At 60.9% G+C, this 17,104-nt stretch overlaps 1 protein-coding gene across 3 annotated transcripts; it reads right to left on the bottom strand.

Moving 5' to 3' along the window:
• Window positions 1–830: 830 nt before the first annotated feature.
• On the bottom strand, window positions 831–13,199 carry PLCD3 (phospholipase C delta 3; the record flags this gene model as incomplete). 3 transcript variants are annotated; one of them, XM_083877592.1, is made up of 15 exons in its annotated part: window positions 831–1,442; window positions 1,523–1,672; window positions 2,857–2,992; window positions 3,857–4,005; window positions 4,397–4,513; window positions 5,245–5,404; window positions 6,198–6,353; window positions 6,429–6,581; window positions 6,744–6,888; window positions 6,984–7,185; window positions 7,955–8,180; window positions 8,650–8,779; window positions 8,866–9,094; window positions 10,325–10,486; window positions 13,097–13,199. In XM_083877592.1, 15 exons carry the CDS (start codon window positions 13,197–13,199, stop codon window positions 1,354–1,356), a joined length of 2,307 nt encoding a protein of 768 aa, XP_083733718.1. In that variant the 3' UTR covers window positions 831–1,353. The 3 variants fall into 3 exon arrangements, with proteins under 3 accessions (XP_083733718.1, XP_083733717.1, XP_083733719.1); XM_083877591.1 differs by lacking the exons at window positions 10,325–10,486; window positions 13,097–13,199 and adding an exon at window positions 5,992–6,027 and having other exon boundaries at window positions 3,857–4,056; window positions 8,866–8,984; XM_083877593.1 differs by lacking the exons at window positions 10,325–10,486; window positions 13,097–13,199 and adding an exon at window positions 5,992–6,027 and having other exon boundaries at window positions 8,866–8,984.
• Window positions 13,200–17,104: the final 3,905 nt, after the last annotated feature.

Genomic DNA, 17,104 nt, shown 5'->3' with positions numbered 1-17,104 from the left:
CACAGGGCTGCGGGCACCGGGGGATGCTCCTCTGCCACTGCCACGCCTCTGGCCTCTCTGCTCAGCTGCTTTTCTCTGGAAGCATGGAAATATGGATACGCACCATTGGCATCACCCCGGAGCTTCAGCCTCCCCAGCCCCCGGTGCCTCCACCTCCAGCTCCCAGTGTCACCTCGTGCTGTGGGATCCGCCGAGAGAAAGGAAATGTTTCCATGGAAAACCTTCATCCCATCGAGATCTTTTGGGAAAGGAGTGCCTGGACAGCCTCCTGCCATGTCATGAACCTTGTCCACCCTGAGCTCTGAGATGCTCCTGCCCGCCCAGCCAAAGGTTTCCAAAGCTGCACACCAAGGCCAAGACCCTGTCTATGCACTCTCATGCCTCCCTGTCCCTGCGTGTCCCTGTCAAACCCCATGACACCACGGACCCTGAGAGCCTGTGCCCACCCCAGCCTGGACCTGTGGGGCCTCGGTGGGGACAAGGAGCCCATCACATCCCCCCTGGCAGTGCCATCACATCGCCCCTGCTCGGGGTCCTGTGTCACCTATGCAAGTACCTCTGTGTCCCCTCCTGTGTCCCTGCTGTTCTGGGCTAGAGAAGGCTGGGTGTGGGTGGGGGACACCCTATGGGACCCTCCCCCTGTCCCCATGGCAGGTTTGAGGGCTGCTGCAATGAATCCCCCCAGCTTCCATGGGTGCAGTACCCATGGGTGCTTGGCAGCTCTCCAGGGCACCCCTGATTTGGGGGTGGGCTCAGCCCTGATCCACCTACAATGGGCCTGGGGGGTGACAGGGACACTGGGACAGGCTCTGTTAAAATAAAACTTTTATTTGACTGGCTTGATCCTGGGGTGTACATCTGTGACTGTCACTGGTGCCAGAGCGGAGGTTGGGAGTGTGTCCCCACCCAGGCACAATGCAGTGTGTTGTGGCAGAGTCCCCTCAGACTCCAGGGTGATGGCACCATCCTTACACCCCAAGAGAGGGGCTGGGATCAAGCGTGGCCAGGACTGGTGAAATTTGGTGATTGCTGTCACCCATGTCACCCCTGTGGGGCTGTGCTGAGCTGTCGTTGGCCCAGTCGACCCATCTGGTTGTCACAGCATCTCTGTCCCCTCAAGGAGGGGAGGAGCAGGGCACCAGCAGAGTGGATGGCACTGGGGAACAGGGAGGGGAGCCCCCACCCCTTTGGGTCCTCCCAGCCCTGCTGTCACCACAGACAGGTGAGCAGTGTCCTCGGACTGTCCCCACACAGGGCGCCCACCCAGGGAGGAACCTGTTGTCCCCCACACGGAGACACGATGTCCCTCCCATGGGCACCTGGGGACACAAGGATGTCCCTCCTGTGGACGCCTCACAGGCTCTTGCATCGAACGTGCACGAAGAGCGTGGCGGGGGACAGGGACGCCCCGTCCTTGGAGAGCAGGTGGATGTGGCGGTACCCTGGGGACAGACGGGGGCTCAGTGGGTGGCAGGGGGCTGTCCCCATCCCCGCAGGGCAGGGGGGTGGCACCTGCACCCACCTTGGCGCATGCTGGGCAGGGGCAGCGTGAACTGCCCCACAAAGTCGTTGCAGGAGGTGCTGTCGTAGTCCTCCACCACAAAACGCACCAGGGCCAGCTCGGGCACCCGCACCTGGAACCGCAGCGTCTCCTCCCAGCGCGGGTTGAAACCTGCGGCAGCGGCAAGAGGGGTGGGTGTGGCCACCGGGGACACTGGAGCCACCAGGGCCGCCCAGTGCCCCACAGGGACCAGCAGGACTCCCGTGCACTGCCCCTGCCCCGGCTGAGCTGCTGTCCTGCACTGGGGCAGGCTGGGGGAGTGGGGGTGATGCTGGGGCCACAGTGGGGTGTACTGGGGAAGAGGGGACCATGCTGGAGCTGTGGTAGAGAATACTGGGGGGGATGGAGGCCAGAGTCATGCTAGGATGCACTGGGGAAAAGGGGTCATACTGTAGCTGCAGTGGGCTATAGTGGGGGAACAAAGGTCATACTGGGGGAATAGGGGTCACACTGGAGCCATGATGGGGTATACTGGAGAAAAGGGAGCCATACTGGGCTATACTGGGAGAATGGGGGTTGTACAGTGACTGTGGTGGAGTATATCCCTGTGTGGAGGGATGGGATAATACTGGGACTGATGGGATATACTGGAGGTTATGTTAGAGCTGGGCTGGACCATACTGAGAGAATGGGGATAACACTGGGGCTGTGGTGAGGTATACTGGGGAAATGGGGGTCAGACTGGGACTGTGGATACTGGGGAGAATAGGCATCACACCAGGCTTGGGATGGGTGCACTGGTGGCTGTAAGGGAACAGCACTGGGAAGAACTAGAACATGTTGGACCCTGTCACTGGTGGGGATCTGGCTGTGCTGGGGAGGGGGCACTGATCCTCAGGGAGGGGACTGGGATGTCCTGGGCACTGGTTCAACTGCCTGTGAGTGCTGGGCTGTGGGTACCCAAAACACTGTTCCTCACGAGGATCAGGATGCCCCTGGCATCAAGGTGTCCCTGGATCAGGGTGCCCTGGGGTGTTCCTGGGGACCAGGTGTCCAGAGGAACTCTGGGGGTCAGGGTGTCCTGGGGCACTCCTGGGCACTGGGGAGCTCTGAGGTGCCCCTGGGGGTCAGGGTGTCCTGGGGCACCCCTGCAGATCAGGTTCCTTGGGGTGTCTGCAGGGATCAGAGTGCTGCAAGGGACTCTGGGGACCAGCTTGTCCTTGGGCATTCCTGAGATTCGGGGAGTAATAGGATTGTGAGAGGTAAGAGGTAATTGGATGTCCCTGGGGGTCGGGGTGCGTGAGTGTCCCCATGGGTCCAGGTGTCCCTGGGGGTGCCCAGGTGCCAGCACTCACCGTTGTTGAGCTTGTGGTGGGTTTGTTGCTTGGCGCAGTCAGCCGGGATCCCGTAGATCTCCACGCGCACAAAGGGATCCACAATGGAGCTGCCCTTGTCCCTGTTCAGCTTGGGCAGCTGCTGTGCTGTGATCACCTGTGGCACAGGGAGCTGGAGACCAGGGGACAGGGACCACGGGGGGCCCAGGGGGACGTGGGTGTGGGGAAAGGACTGGTGCCCCCAGGAGAATGGACTTGGCTGGGCTTGGGGACACGGTGAAAAGGAGGGAGGTGGCTGATGCCACCCAGTGGCTGACACCAGCTGGATCTGGGGACAGGATTAGTGTCACCCTGGAGAAGTGTCATGGGTGGCAGAGTCAGGAGTGTGGATGGGGTGAGGAGGAGGAAGGTGGCTGGTGCCAGCCAGGAGAAGAGACGTGGGTGGCCCATGGCTGGGGAGAGGGTTGGTGTTCCCAGAAGGGAGCAGATGGCACCCAGCCAGGAGTGGGGATGGGGTGAAGAGGAGGGAGGTGGCTGGGTCCCCAGGAGAAGGGATGTGGGTGGCACTTGGCTGGGACTGGGGAGAGGTGGGGAGGAGGGAGGTAGCTGATGCCATCTCAGAGAAGGGACATGGCTGATACCAGCTGGATTTGGGGACAGGGTTAGTGTCACCCACGAGTAGAGACATGGGTGGTACCATGGGTACAAACAGATGTGAGGGGAGGGTCAGTGTCCCCAGCAAAAGAGGTTGGTGGCACGCAGAGGAGAAGGTGTGTGAGTGGCACCGGGCTGGACATGGGGTTGGCATCACCCTGAAGGGACATGGGTGACACCAGGCTGGACACGGGGTTGGTGTCACCCAGAAGAGGTTGGGTAGCACCTGGTTGGGAGCAGGGTTGGTGTCACCAGGGAAAAGATGCAGGTGGCACCTGGCCAGGCACTGGAATGTCATGAGTGTGACCCAGCAGGGACATGGGTGGCCCCCAGCCGGGCCTGGGGACAGCTCAAGGGGTGTCCTCACCCTGATGTGCAGCGCCAGGCGCCGGGAGCCCTCCCCGGGGGGGCTGCGCAGGCACAGCGGCTTCAGGACGTAACCGCAGCACCCGTTGGCCAGGAACCGCCCGGCGTTCAGATCCATCTCATATCCCGGAGTCTGGAAATTGAGGGCCACTGTGGGGACAGCAGGACAGGGTATCAGGGTGGGTGACAGCTCCAGGGCCACTGTGGGGACAGCAGGACAGGGTATCAGGGTGGGTGACAGCTCCAGGGCCACTGTGGGGACAGCAGGACAGGGTATCAGGGTGGGTGACAGCTCCAGGGCCACTGTGGGGACAGCAGGACAGGGTATCAGGGTGGGTGACAGCTCCAGGGCCACTGTGGGGACAGCAGGACAGGGTATCAGGGTGGGTGACAGCTCCAGGGCCACTGTGGGGACAGCAGGACAGGGTATCAGGGTGGGTGACAGCTCCAGGGCCACTGTGGGGACAGCAGGACAGGGTGTCAGGGTGCATGACGGCTCGAGGGGTGGGTGCCAGGTCAGGGAGGGGCCTGGGGGTCTCACCGAGCTGGCAGCCGGCATTCCACATCTCCTGGGGGTTGTAGTTGGCAGAGTTCATCTTGAGCCCCAGCGGGTACACACGGCTGAGCTGGCGGGCATTGTACCGGACCAGCGCTGGGCCTGCATGGGGGACATGAATCAGCGGGGCCACTGCACTCCTCAGTGCTGCTGGGGGACCCCAACAGCGGGTGATGGGCCCAGGGACATGGACAGAGCCTCCCCAGCTAGTTGGCCCTGAGCCTGAAATGTGACCCAGGCCCTGGAATCAGACCCTGGACCTTGAACTTGGACCCCTGACCCTGGATCCTGATCTTGACCCCACACATTGACTTTGGACCCCAGACCCCAACCCCAGATCTTGACCCTGATGCCTGGACCTCAGACTCCAAACCAAAACTTCCAAGCCTATCCCCTGACCCAGATCCTAATCCTTGACTTCGGACACTGACCCTGGAACCCAGACCCTGAACACTGACTTAGATCTTAATCTCAGGCCCTGACTTCACATTCTGACCCTGACCCCTAACCCCTGGCCCCAGACCTCAGTGCCTGAATTCTGACCCAGACCTTATTCCCAGGCCTTGGACCCAGATGCCACATCCTAAACCCTGATCCCAGACCTTGATCCTGGTCCTGTGACCCCAACCTTGGTCTCTGGCCCCAGGCCCTGCCAGCAGACCCCAGTCTCACCCATCCAGGGCAGCCTGGGTGAGGCCAGTGTGACCCTGACTACCACCCATGGAGCCACCCTAGAGACAGAGCCCATCACTCTCAGCCCATCCTGCATCCCAGTGACTCAGGTGTATGGACACACCCTGTCCCCATCCCTGTCCCCATCTGGTGGTCCTCACCTGCCTCCTTGATGAGCTTCCGTGCCTTCCTCTCACTGAAGGAGGACATGTGGTAGGGCTGGGGGTGGCGCAGGGCCTGGGCCAGCCCGGGGAAAGGGACAGCCTGGCAGTACACCACCAACGCCGACAGCTCTGGGGACACCTGTGACGCGTCCTTGGCCTGCCAGAGCCACCGTGGTGTCAGGGACAACCTGGCCCCAGTGGCCACCTGCCAGCCTGAGGGCCTACAGACCCCCTCCCCTGCTAGTGCTGAGTGCTGAGACCCCAAGGCAATGGAGACTCTCAAGGCAGTGGAGACCCCAAGGTGGGGCAGGACCTGAAGCAATGGAATGATGGACCACCGGCTGACGGGGAACCCAAGCAGGCTGAGAACCTGAAGTCATGGAGAACCCAAGGGGATGTACAGCCCAAGATGTTAGAGACCCCAAGATGAGGGAGACCCAAAGTACTGGAGACTCTGAGGTGATGGGCACCCTGAGATGATGGAATACTTGAGGTGACAGAGAGCCCAAAGTAATGCAGATCCCAACAGGTCCCCTGGATGTGATGGAGGCCCAGCATGACGGAGAACTTGAGAAATCAAAGTGTCAGAAACCCCAGAAACCCCAGGCCACCCAGCCCAACAGGAAGAGGGAGGCACAGCTGAGGGGTCCCCAAGCTCGGTCCCCTCTTCCAGGCAGTGACAGCCACTCAGTGCCCCCACAGCACCTGCTCTGTCAGTGCCCCCAGCTCCGTCCCATGACCCACCTGCAGAGGTTTGATCTCCTGCAGCGATTGCAGCGACTGAAAGAGGAGAGAGCAGGGCTGCAGAGGGGGATGGCAGAGCTGGCAGTGCTCAGCTGGGACAGTGCCAGAATGCCGTGGTCCCCCAGCACCACCAGGATGCTCTGATCCATCAGGACCACCAGGATGCCGTGGTCACCCCGAACCACATCCCTGAAAAAGTCTCTTACCCGCCGGGGGCTTCTCTCCTGTGCCTTCTCCTCCTCTTCTTCTTCCTCCTCTTCCTCTTCCTCCTCCTCAGGGTCCAGAAGGGAGGTGACACCCTGGGGCTCCTGCCACAGGTCTGGCAGCTTCTTGCCCTTCACCAGGATCTTTTCTTTCAGCTGCTACAGGAGGCAGGTCCAAACTCAGAATTCAGAGGGGACATGGGGACACTGAGGTGGGCATGCAGGTGGCCTTACCTCTGGTGAGGGGAGGTCGTGGGGGTCCTGGCCCTGCAGGGGCTGTGTCAGCAGCCTGTCCCCCAGGATGGCCTTCATGTGCCGGGCCATGGTGGCCTGCTGCTCCAGCCCGCAGTGGTTCTCCAGGGACAGGATGACAGGGTAGGGGGATTTCTGGGCATGGGGATGGGCAGCCCTCAGCACCAGGCACTCGGCACTCAGCACCCCATATCCAGCACTCAGCACCCCATACCCGGCACTCAGCACCCCATATCCAGCACTCAGCACCCCATACCTGGCACTCAGCACCCCCATGGCTGCTGGCCCTGGCCTCACCTCGAAGGCAGAGTCGCGGATGCTCTCGATGACGTCACGGAAGAGGATTTTGGAGGTGAGTGTGTGGCCGTGGTAAACGACAGGCTCCCCGTCCGAGCCCTCCCAGCAGTCCAGCTCCACACAGCGGCACCCTGCCCTCAGCGCCCTGCCGCCACACGGCACCAGATGAGTCCCTGTCACCCTTGAGCCACGGGACCTTCTGGGGCTCCACGGGGACACCCACCTGACAGGGACACCCACCTGACATAGGCTTCGGTGCTGCTGGTGCCGCCGATCTGGTTGCGAGTCAGGTAGGTGTTGTGGGAGGAGGAGATGAAGTAGTGGCTCAGGGGCTGGCTCATGTCCTGGTGCACCTTGGTGTGCTCCTGGTTGAGGATGTCCCCGGCAGCCGAGAGCAGGTACATCATGAAGCCGTCCAGCATCATCAGGTCCTGCCGCTTGGCTGCGGGACACGGTGGCAGGTGTCACAGAGGGCTGGCAGGGTGGCACCCTGGGGACTTTCCCCACTTGGAGGTCCCAGTGGTGCCATGTTCACCCCCTGACCTGGCACTGTGGCACCCAGGGGACATGTAAGTTCCTCAAGTGTCCCATCTCCATCCTGATGGCACTCATCCTGCTGGTGCCACATTCACCCTGGATGTGGCATGGTGACACTCATGAGGCGTGGAGGTTCCCTGTCCCCACCCTGATGCCTTCTGTCCTCTCAGTGCCATGTCACCCCAGACCTAGCACTGGAGGTCCCCTTTGTGTCCCATCTCCCATCTGATGTCCTCCATCCTCCTAGTGTCACATCTACCTTAAGATTGTCACTGTGACATGGAGGTCCTTCATCCCTACCATGATGTTCCCTGTCCTAGTGCTGTATTCACCCTGGACCTGCCATGGTGGGACGTGAGGAAGACAGAAGTCCCTCAGCAGTATCACATTCATACCAGAGCTGGAATCACATCACCCATGAGACATGGAAGTCCATCTGCTGTCCATCCCCACCTTCACATCCCCTGTCCCCAGTGTCACATCCACCAGGTACCAGCCAGGCCCTATGCTGGATGGCTGACACTGGGACCACCCTGGGAATGGACACCAGCTCAGTAATAGAAGCCCATACCCATTTTGGGGAGTGATGCCACAAATCAGATCCCCATCCCTGCATCACGACCTCCCATGGCTCTGGCAGTGCCCATCCCATTACCCCACTCCCCCAGCCTTACCCTTCTGGTTGAGCTCGTAGGTGTGGATGATGGTGTGGGCCTGGCGCAGGCTGGAGTCCTCGCCCTGATCCCGGAGGAAATCCTGCAGCTCCTCGGCCGACAGCACCCGGTCCTCACCCGAGTAGCGCCCGAAAAGCTCCTCCAGCTCCGGGCGCCGCAGCAGCCGCCGGCAGAACTCCTCCAGCTCCCGGCCCTCCAGCCGCTCGTTGCCCGAGTGGTCACACTCCTGGAGGGACACAGCCCAGCCTCAGGGACTGTCCCCTCCCTGTGTGCACAGGGCACAGCCACCCCCTGCCTTGTTCTGCCTGGCTCCTGGAGCTGGCAGTGCGTGTGGGATGATTTTGGGGGGCTCAGCTACTGTCCGCTCTGTTCCCCCATCCAGAGCCCTCTGACCCTCCACTCTGAGATGGAGCAGAGCAGAGCTCTGTGCCTCAGTTTCCCTAGGTGGAAAGGCACCTTGGGAGATGCCCAGAGGGACAGCTCTCCACAGGGGAGAAATGTCCCACCTTGGGGACACACAGAACAGTGGCTGGGACAGCTCACCCCACCTCATCCCTCTCCACCATGTGCTCCTGGTGGCACCCAAATATTGGTGGCAGTGGGTGGCTTTGGTGTGAGGAGTTTGTCAGTTCTCTGTGCCATGGAAGGTGGTGACAGCAGTGGGCACAGGGGGTGGTGCAGTACGGGACGAGTACCTTGAAGAGCTTGGAGGCATAGACATCGTCCATGTCGATGTTGAGCATCCTCAGCATGCTCTTCACCTCCCGGAAGGACATCTTGTTGTCCTTGTTCCTGTCTGCTCGCTGCAGGACCCCATGGATCCAACTACAACGGGATAAGGAAACCACCTGGTGTCACTCACAGCCGTCCCCACCCTGTCCCCATGCCCCCGGGGCTCCCTCAAAGGATACTGGTCGAGCTTCTCCATTTGGCTCATGGCCTGCAGCCGCGCCATCAGCTTGGTGAGCCCCTGCACCCAGTGCCGGGCGTCCTCCTCGCCGCGGGCGGCCAGGTCGAGGTTCTTGCGGCGGCCCTTGAAGGCGAGGGTGAAGCAGTGGCGCTCGGGGAAGGCGGCGCCGTGTTTGCGCAGCCCCTCGGACTGGCGACCCTCGCGCACCCGCTCGATGTGCGTCACCGAGACTGCGGGGACACGCGCGGGGTGGGGAGGGACGATGGACGTGCTCTCCCGGCGGGTCACCCACCCGCGAGCATCCTGCAAGACACCCCGGCTGCTGATGGACACCCGCGCGTCCCCGCTGCGCCCCAGGGGACGGGGCTCGGCTCCTGTCGCTGCCGCAGCCGGGCTTAACCCGCTAATCCCAGGCGAGACAGGAGCCGCGGCCGCTGTCCCTGCGGGGATGGGGACGGGGACTCTGGCGGGGGATGGAGCCGCCTGGCAGCGGTGCCAGCTCCAGGCACCCATCCCAGATGAGAGGGTGGAAAGAGACGGGTGACGCCGGGGAGGGGGACAGAGTCTGGCCGGGATGGAGACAGGACCTCGTGTGCTGACCCTGGGGGGGTGAGAAGGGTGGAGGCTCTTACAGCTCCGCATGGGGTGTACTGGGAGGCGCTGGGAAGTGCTGGAGGGCTCTGGGAGCCACTGCATGAAGTGGGTTGGAGTTCAGGTATCGGGTGGGGGTCCATATTCTGGAGTGGATTCATATCTTGGGTGAGGGTCTGGATGCCAGGCTTAGGGTGCAGGTCCTGGACTGGGGTCTGAGTGCTGGGGGATGTCTGGGTCCTGGGTGGGGATCTGGGGTCCAGGTCACAGGGGGGGATCCAGGCAGGGATCTGGGTCCCAGGGGAGTCTGGGTCACAGGTGGAGGTCTGGGTGGGGTGTGGATTGTGGACTTCCACATCCCAGAGTGGGGTCTGGTTCTCATTGGGGGATTTAGGTCCTAGGTTAGGGTCTGGGTCCTGGGTTGGGGTCTGGAACTCAGGAGGGGTCTGGGTTCTGGGTGGGAATCCAGGTCTTGGGTAGAGGCCTGGGAACTGGGCTGTGGTTGGGGTCCAAGGTGGGGCTCCAAGTGGGGTTCTGGATGCTGGGAATGGATCAGGGTCCTGGGTGAGGCTCCAGGTGCTGGGGTAGGGTCTAGGTCCTGAGGTAGGGTCTGAGTCCCAGGTGGGGCTCCTGGATTGGGGTCTGGGTCTCACATGGTGTCTGGATTCTGTGTGGGAGTCCAGGTCCAGGATTGTGGACTAGGTCCTGGATTGGGATCCAGATTCCAGGTGGGGATCTGGGTAAGGGTCGAGGTCCTTGGTGGGGGTCTAGGGGTGGGTTTGGGGTACTGTCCAGGTCCTGGCCCTCCCTGCAGCTCATGGCAGTGCAGGATGTGCCCCAGTGTCCCCAAGCCCCAATGGGACACTCACAGCTCTGGGGGGAGCGGGCGCGCCCGAAGCGTCCCTCGAAGCAGACGGTGACCCCGTCCTCCTGCAGGCGGAACAGCCGCTCCCTGGAGCCCCCCTTGGCCTTCACCTTCCAGAGCAGAGACCCCCGGAGCATCCGCTGGACATCCTCGTCCTCCGTCAGGCCTGTAGGGACAGCCCTGGGCTACCGGGGGCTCTGGGGGCTCTGGGGGGCCTAAGGGTGTACTGGGGGCTCGGGCTGGGAGTGGGGGCTTGGTGCACATCTGTGTGCACATCTGTGTGCTATGGGATGGCATGGGACAGGACAGATGGGATGGGATGGGATGGGATGGGACAGACACAATGGGACAGAACAGTACAGCACAGCATGGGACAGGATGGAGGGATGGGACAGGACAGGGTGAGATGGACAAGGGAGTGTCACCCTGATTTTTCAGCCTTTTGATGTTTACATTCTTGGAGTGGAGTTTATCACACATTGTAAATAAACAAAGTGGATGTTTTTGCATTCTTCTCTGTGATGGACTTCTGGTTTGACCAGTGGGGTCAGAGATGTGTTAACCTCGTCTCCCAGTCGCTGGTCAAACCCTAAACCCTATTTACATGCTAAACCCAAAATAAACTTCCTTATTCTTTCTTGTCTCACAAGTGGACAGAGTGAGTGTCCTTCTTTCGTGTCCGTCAGGCAACAGGGGAGGCTGATGGGATGAGACGTGAATGACACAACGTGACAATGCAGATGGGACAAGATGGGACAAGTAGGATTGGACAGGAGGGGGTGGGGCAGACCAGACTGGATGGGACAGAGTGGGCAGGACAAACATGACGGGACAGGATGGGACAGGGCAGGCAGGGACAAGATGGGGTAGATGGATTGGGACAGAGCAGATGGGCTGGGGTGGAACAAACAGGTTAGGATGGGGCAGAATGGGATGGGGTGGGATGGGATGGGATGGGATGGGATGGGATGGAATGGGACATGTTGGGATAGAACACCATAGGATGGGGCAGACAGGGCAGAATGGGATGTGATGGGACAGACGGGATGGGACAGGAATGGGTTGGAATGGGACAGGACAGGCAGAAGAGGACAGACAGGACAAGCCACTGCCCTGGGGCCCCTTTGGAACACAGTGTGGCTGTTCAGGGGGGACGGGACAGGACACAGCAGTGGCACAGCCCAGCTGCTAAATCCCAGCAAAGCCACCCAGATCCTGCATGGAGAATGCCAGGATAGTGCCAGCAGCAGAGCTTAGGCTGGGAACAATGACGGGGTGGACTCAGGGGACTCGTGGGCCCACGCCTCAGCCAGGACTTTTCCATCTATTCACAGAGCAGTTGTTTCCTCCCTTTTTTGTTTTGGCAGCCATTCCTAACATCCCCAGGGGCTGCATCCTGCTCTGGATGGAGATTCCACTCCTAGGCTGGGAAAGGGTGGTTTGGGGGCTCCCAGGGACATCGTGAGCCAGCCATAGCCTTGGGGATGCAGCTGCCAGCACCTCCTGCATGGTCACATCCTGCCCAAGGTGCAGGGTGCAGGGCAGGTATGGACACAGGCATGACCATAGGGATACAGGAGTGTAGGGACACATGGATACAGGTCCATGGGCACAGGGATGGACATATGGAATGTCAGATCCATGGGCACAGATGTGTGGATGCATGGACACCTGGGTACATTGTGCACGTGGATGCACAGACACAAGGACACATGGATGTGTGGATATAGAGATGCAGGGATGTGTGGATACATCTGCTGATGCAATGACAGACCAACACACAGATATTGAGGTAGGTGGATGCACAGGTGCAGGAGTGCATGGATACAGACACACATGGATGCATGGACACAGATGCTCAGTTGTGTGGAGTCACAGGTGGGCACAGGGATGCACTGATGCAGGAATGCATGGAGACACAGGTGCAGGGAAGAACTGCTGCCAAGACACATGTACATGTGGGCACGTGGATGCAGAAGCGTTGGGGTGCACGGACAGTCAGACACACGCTGGTGCATGGACATGGGGTGGGTGCTCCAGAACACAGCCGAGGGGTGTATGGACGTACAGGTGCCGGGATGCAGGGACAGATGGACACATGGATATGTGGACATAGAGGTAAGGGACAGATGGATGCAAGGACACACAGACACACAGACACACGGACATGGGCACACAGAGCTGCAGCAGCTCCAGGCACCATGTTCAAAGCCGTGGGGCACAAGGCCAGACCTGGCCCTTCCCACTGGTCCCACTGCAGTCCAGGCCAGCCGCTCCCAGGGACACACCCTGACCTTGCCAGGCACCCACTGCCCTGCCTGGGCCAGTGAACCCCGGGGTGCCCACTGTGCCAGCGCAGCACCCCTGGCTGGGGAAACTGAGGCAGGGTGTTGGGGGTGGTCCTGGGGAGTGGGACCTGAGCCTTGGGGACAATAAATACCCTGAGCAAGGGGGCTCCTGTCACCTGTGATGTGGCCAAACCCTGACCCCACTGTCCCCCAACAGCTGGGGCCATGCACAGCTATTTTGGGGTGTCCTTGGGGACCTCTCTCATCCCAGGGGACCCTTCCCTGTGTGGGGAACTCACCCACCTGGGGAACCCTTCTGTCCCTGGGGACCCATCTCTGCCATGGGGACCCCCACCCTGCAATGGGGACCTGTTCCTGTCACAAGAGTCCCCAACCCACGTCGGGGACCCTCCCAGCCACGGAGATCCCTCCCGAACCCCTCTGGCACAGCCTTGCCGGAGTTTCTGCCCCGTTCCCCCCGAACTCACCCATTTTCTTCAGAGCCCTCCCGGGCCGGCGGGAGCCACCGGCACCGTCCGACGGGGCGCGGAGCTGCTCGGCGGCGGGACGCGCCTTCCTGCCGCAGATCATGACGCGGGACCCCCGGTACCGCCGGTCCTCCCGGTGTTCCCGGCACTCCGGTGCTCTCGGTGCTCCAGGTGCCCCCGGTGCTCCCGGTGTCCCGGGCAGTTCTGTCGCTCCCGGCACTCCCGGTGCCCCCGGCCGGTGTAACCGGGCTGGGCGGTGGCGGAGGTCGGGGCTGGGGCTGGGCTGGGGCTGGACGGCCGGGCCGTGACCGGGGCCGGCCGCGGGGAGGGAGCGGGAGGAGCCACATCGCGGCCCGGGCGCTGTTATTAACCCTTTGTGCCGGCCCGGGGCGAGCGGGGCTGCCGGTGGGGACCGGGGCTGCCGGTGGGGACCGGAGCTGCTCAGGGCTCGTTCTGCACCGGGCTACTTCAGCACCGGGAACGGGCCGGGGTCCCGACGTGCATCCGGGTGTTCGTTCTGTGTCCGAAGGGCCGGGACAGCCCGGGAGTCCCCCCTGCCCCCCGCGGGTCCGCCTGCCCCGGGGCGCGGCCCAAGGGACACAGGGGTCACCCCCGGGAGCCCCACTCTGCCCAGTCACCCTGGCAGCGCAGTGGGGACCCGGGGCACCCCCTTTGCCATCACACCGGGCACCCCGTCCTGCCGTGCCAGCCCTGTCCCCAGCTCATGGGCTGGGTGCCACCGCCTGAGGGGCCACAGGAGGGTGCTGGGAGCTCCAGGTGACTGTCCCCACTGGTGGGACACCCAGGGAGGGCCAGCAGCACGAGCTGGGGAGGGCCAGTCCCAGAGCCCCCCATGTGTGTGAGTGCAGCCGTGTGCACACAGACCCAGAATCGTTTAGAGTGGGAAAGACCCCCAGGATCAGCGAGCCCAGGCTGTGCCCCAGCCCAGAGCACTCAGTGCCACACCCGGCTGTTCTTGGGCACCTCCAGGGATGGGGACTCCAAACCTCCCTGGGCAGGTTCTTCCAAGGCCTGAGCACCCTTTCCATGGAGAAATTCCTCCTGATATCCCACCTGACCCTCCCCTGGCCCAGCCTGAGGCTGTTTCCTCCTGCTCCTGGTTGCCGTTTTCCCGCAGCCACCACTGAGAGTGGGTGGGGCAGGAAGGGATGGGTGACTGCAGGCTTCTTCCAAAGATCCAGAGTGTCCCGGGGAACGGGGAGGCCATCCCAGGCCTGGCTGGGCTGTGGGGACCAGGAGCTACAGGACAGGAGGAGAAGGTGATTTTTCCCAGTGCCAGGCCCTGGGTGGGACAGCTGGGCATCCAGGTGTGAGAGCAGGGCAGACTGGAGCAACATCTGGGCACCTTGAGTGATACCTGACTACCCTGGGGTGACATCTGGAAACTTAGGGCAACATCTGGGTACCCTGGGGGATACTGGAATATACTGAGGGAACATCGGGGCATCCATGGCAACATCTGGGCATCCTGGGTGATATTTATGTGTCCTGAGCAACATTTGGGAACCCAATAATTGGGCACCCCTGGGACAATCTCTGGTTATCCCATCTGTACATGCAGGGAGACATCTGGGCACATCTGAGCAGCCTGGGACAGTATTTTAGTGCTGTAGCTCAAGACCTGGGCAACTCCTGCAATGCCTGGACAGCTGGAGACACATCTGCACAGCCCTTGGGCTGGTTTTTTTTTTTTTTGGGGGGGGGGGGAATAAAGCTCTTCCTGAATACTTTGGGGACAGCGGGACACCACAGTCACCCTAAAAATGCACTTGCAACTCCCATAACTGGACTCTGCTCCAAGTTCTCTTCCTCCCATTGAAATTGCATTCCCAGGAATTCAGCAACAAACGCCTCGACCCGCTGAGGTGACCGGAATAAACACCTCTGGCTGGAAAATCCTCAGCACGAACAAATCCCCGTGCGGTTCCTCCTCTCCCGCGGCGTTGCTATTTTCTCCCGCCCGGCAGCGGGTTGGAAGGGATCCCAGGGAAAGCAGAGCTCGCATTCCCGGCCGCTTATAGCACAGCACGTGTGCCGTGAATCAGCGCTCGGAGCCGGGGCCGGCCCTGCCCGCAGCTGCAGCCAGCGAGGCCCTGCCGCTGCTCCGAGCAGGAATCCTGAGTCAGAGCTTGGAAATGGCCGGAGGTTTAAAATGCTTTGCTGCTTTTATTAAATATATATATATATATATATATATATATATATTATTATTATTTATTTAGGTTTTTTAATTTATTTTCAATCGGCGAAGGAAATGTTTTCCCCGGGTGATGTGGATGAGATTTAGAAGGGTATGGGAGGGGATGTTGACCCACTTGGATTTGGGATTTGGAGCAGGGATTTTCCAGACAGGAAAACTGGAGTGTGAGGCAAGGATGAAGCCAGCACAGGGATACTGAAAGCTGCTCTGCATCCCAACCTCAGGATCCAGCCCTGGGCCAGGTGGTCCCCACAGCACCCCAGAACCTCCCATCTCCCCAGGACACCTTGTTCTGCCAGGTCACACATGTCCCCATGTCCCCACAGCTCCCTGCCTTCAAGGAAAGCCCTTGGAGCAGAGGGAGAAGGAGCTTCACCTTGAGAGCTCCGAGACCCCAAATTCTGCCCCTTTCTTATTATTGTAATTAATTAAGTTGGATAATAATTAACAGTGGATAAAATTATACAGTGAATAAAAGAACAGTGGATAAAGTTGGGTAATAATTAACCATGGCTCTGCCTGGCCCAGCTGTCCCCTCCCCATGCAATGGGACCTGCCCAGTGCTCCAGTGACACTGTCCCAGTGCCACATTCCAGATCCCCAGTGCAGTATCCAACTCTCCCAGTGCAGTGTCCCTATCTCCTGGTCCATTCCCCTGGGACCTTTGGTAGGTGGCTCCATTGCATTGTCCCCATGCCTGGTGCATTGTCCTGGTGTCACAGTACATGGCCCCACTGTCCCCATGTGTGGCCCCACAATCTTTGATGATTGTCACAGAATCCCAGAATGGTTTGGGTTGGAAGGGATCTTAGAACCCATCCAGTGCCACCCCTGCCATGGGCAGGGACACCTTCCACTGTCCCAAGGCTCTCCAGCCTGGCCTTGGACACTGCCAGGGATCCAGGGGCAGCCACAGCTGCTCTGGGCACCCTGTGCCAGTGTCCCAGGGCATCCCTGTGCTCCATTCCTGTCTGCCTTGTCCTGCTGCACAGCCCAGGTGTGTGAAACCTTGTGGCACACTAAGCACAGTCCCTGTGCCTGCAGTGTCACAGAGCTCTGCCACTGCCCCATTGCTGTCCTCTTGCACAGGGTTCCTGCCCTGGGACATGGCTGCAGTGTCACTACACTGCCCTGTCCCAAAGCTCTGTCCTGGGCTCTGTCCCTGTGCTCCATTCCTGGGCTCTGGTCTGGGGCACAGCCTCACTCTTCCAGGTGCTGCAGCACACCTGGGGCACTGTCCTTAGACACACTGTCCTTAGTCTCACTGTCCCTGTGCCCTGTCCAGTGGAGTGTCCCAGGGCACTGTCCCCGTGCCCCATCTGTCCTCGTGCAGTTTCTCTGTTCCTGTGTCCTGTTTCACTGTCCTGGTGCACTCTTTGACTACCCTGGAGCACTGTCCTGTGCACTCTCACTGTCCTGGCTCACTATCCCTGTGCACTGTCCTTTGTCCTCTGCCCCTGTCTGGCTGTCCCTGTCCTGCTGTGACACTGTCTCTCTGTCCCTGTCTGGCTGTCTGGCTGTCCCTGTCCCACTGTCTCAGCCCCACAGTCTCTGTCCCACAGTCGTTGTCCCTGTACCCCTGTGCCTATCTCTGTCCCACAGTCCCTGTCCCACAGTCTTTGTCCTGCTGTCCTTCTCTCGCTGTCCCTGTCCCCCAGTCCCTGTACCACTGTCCGTGTCCCGCTGTCCCTGTCCCTGTCCCGCTGCCCCTGTCTCACAGCCTCTGTCCCGCTGTCCCTGTCTCACAGTCCTTGTCCCACAGTCCCTGTCCCTGTCCCGCTGTCCCT

Source organism: Zosterops lateralis, assembly GCF_965231275.1.
Source record: "Zosterops lateralis genome assembly, chromosome: 24".
Classification (NCBI taxonomy): Eukaryota; Metazoa; Chordata; class Aves; order Passeriformes; family Zosteropidae; genus Zosterops; species Zosterops lateralis.
Note: the sequence above shows the minus strand (reverse complement) of the source record. Positions and strands in the feature narration are given on the sequence as shown.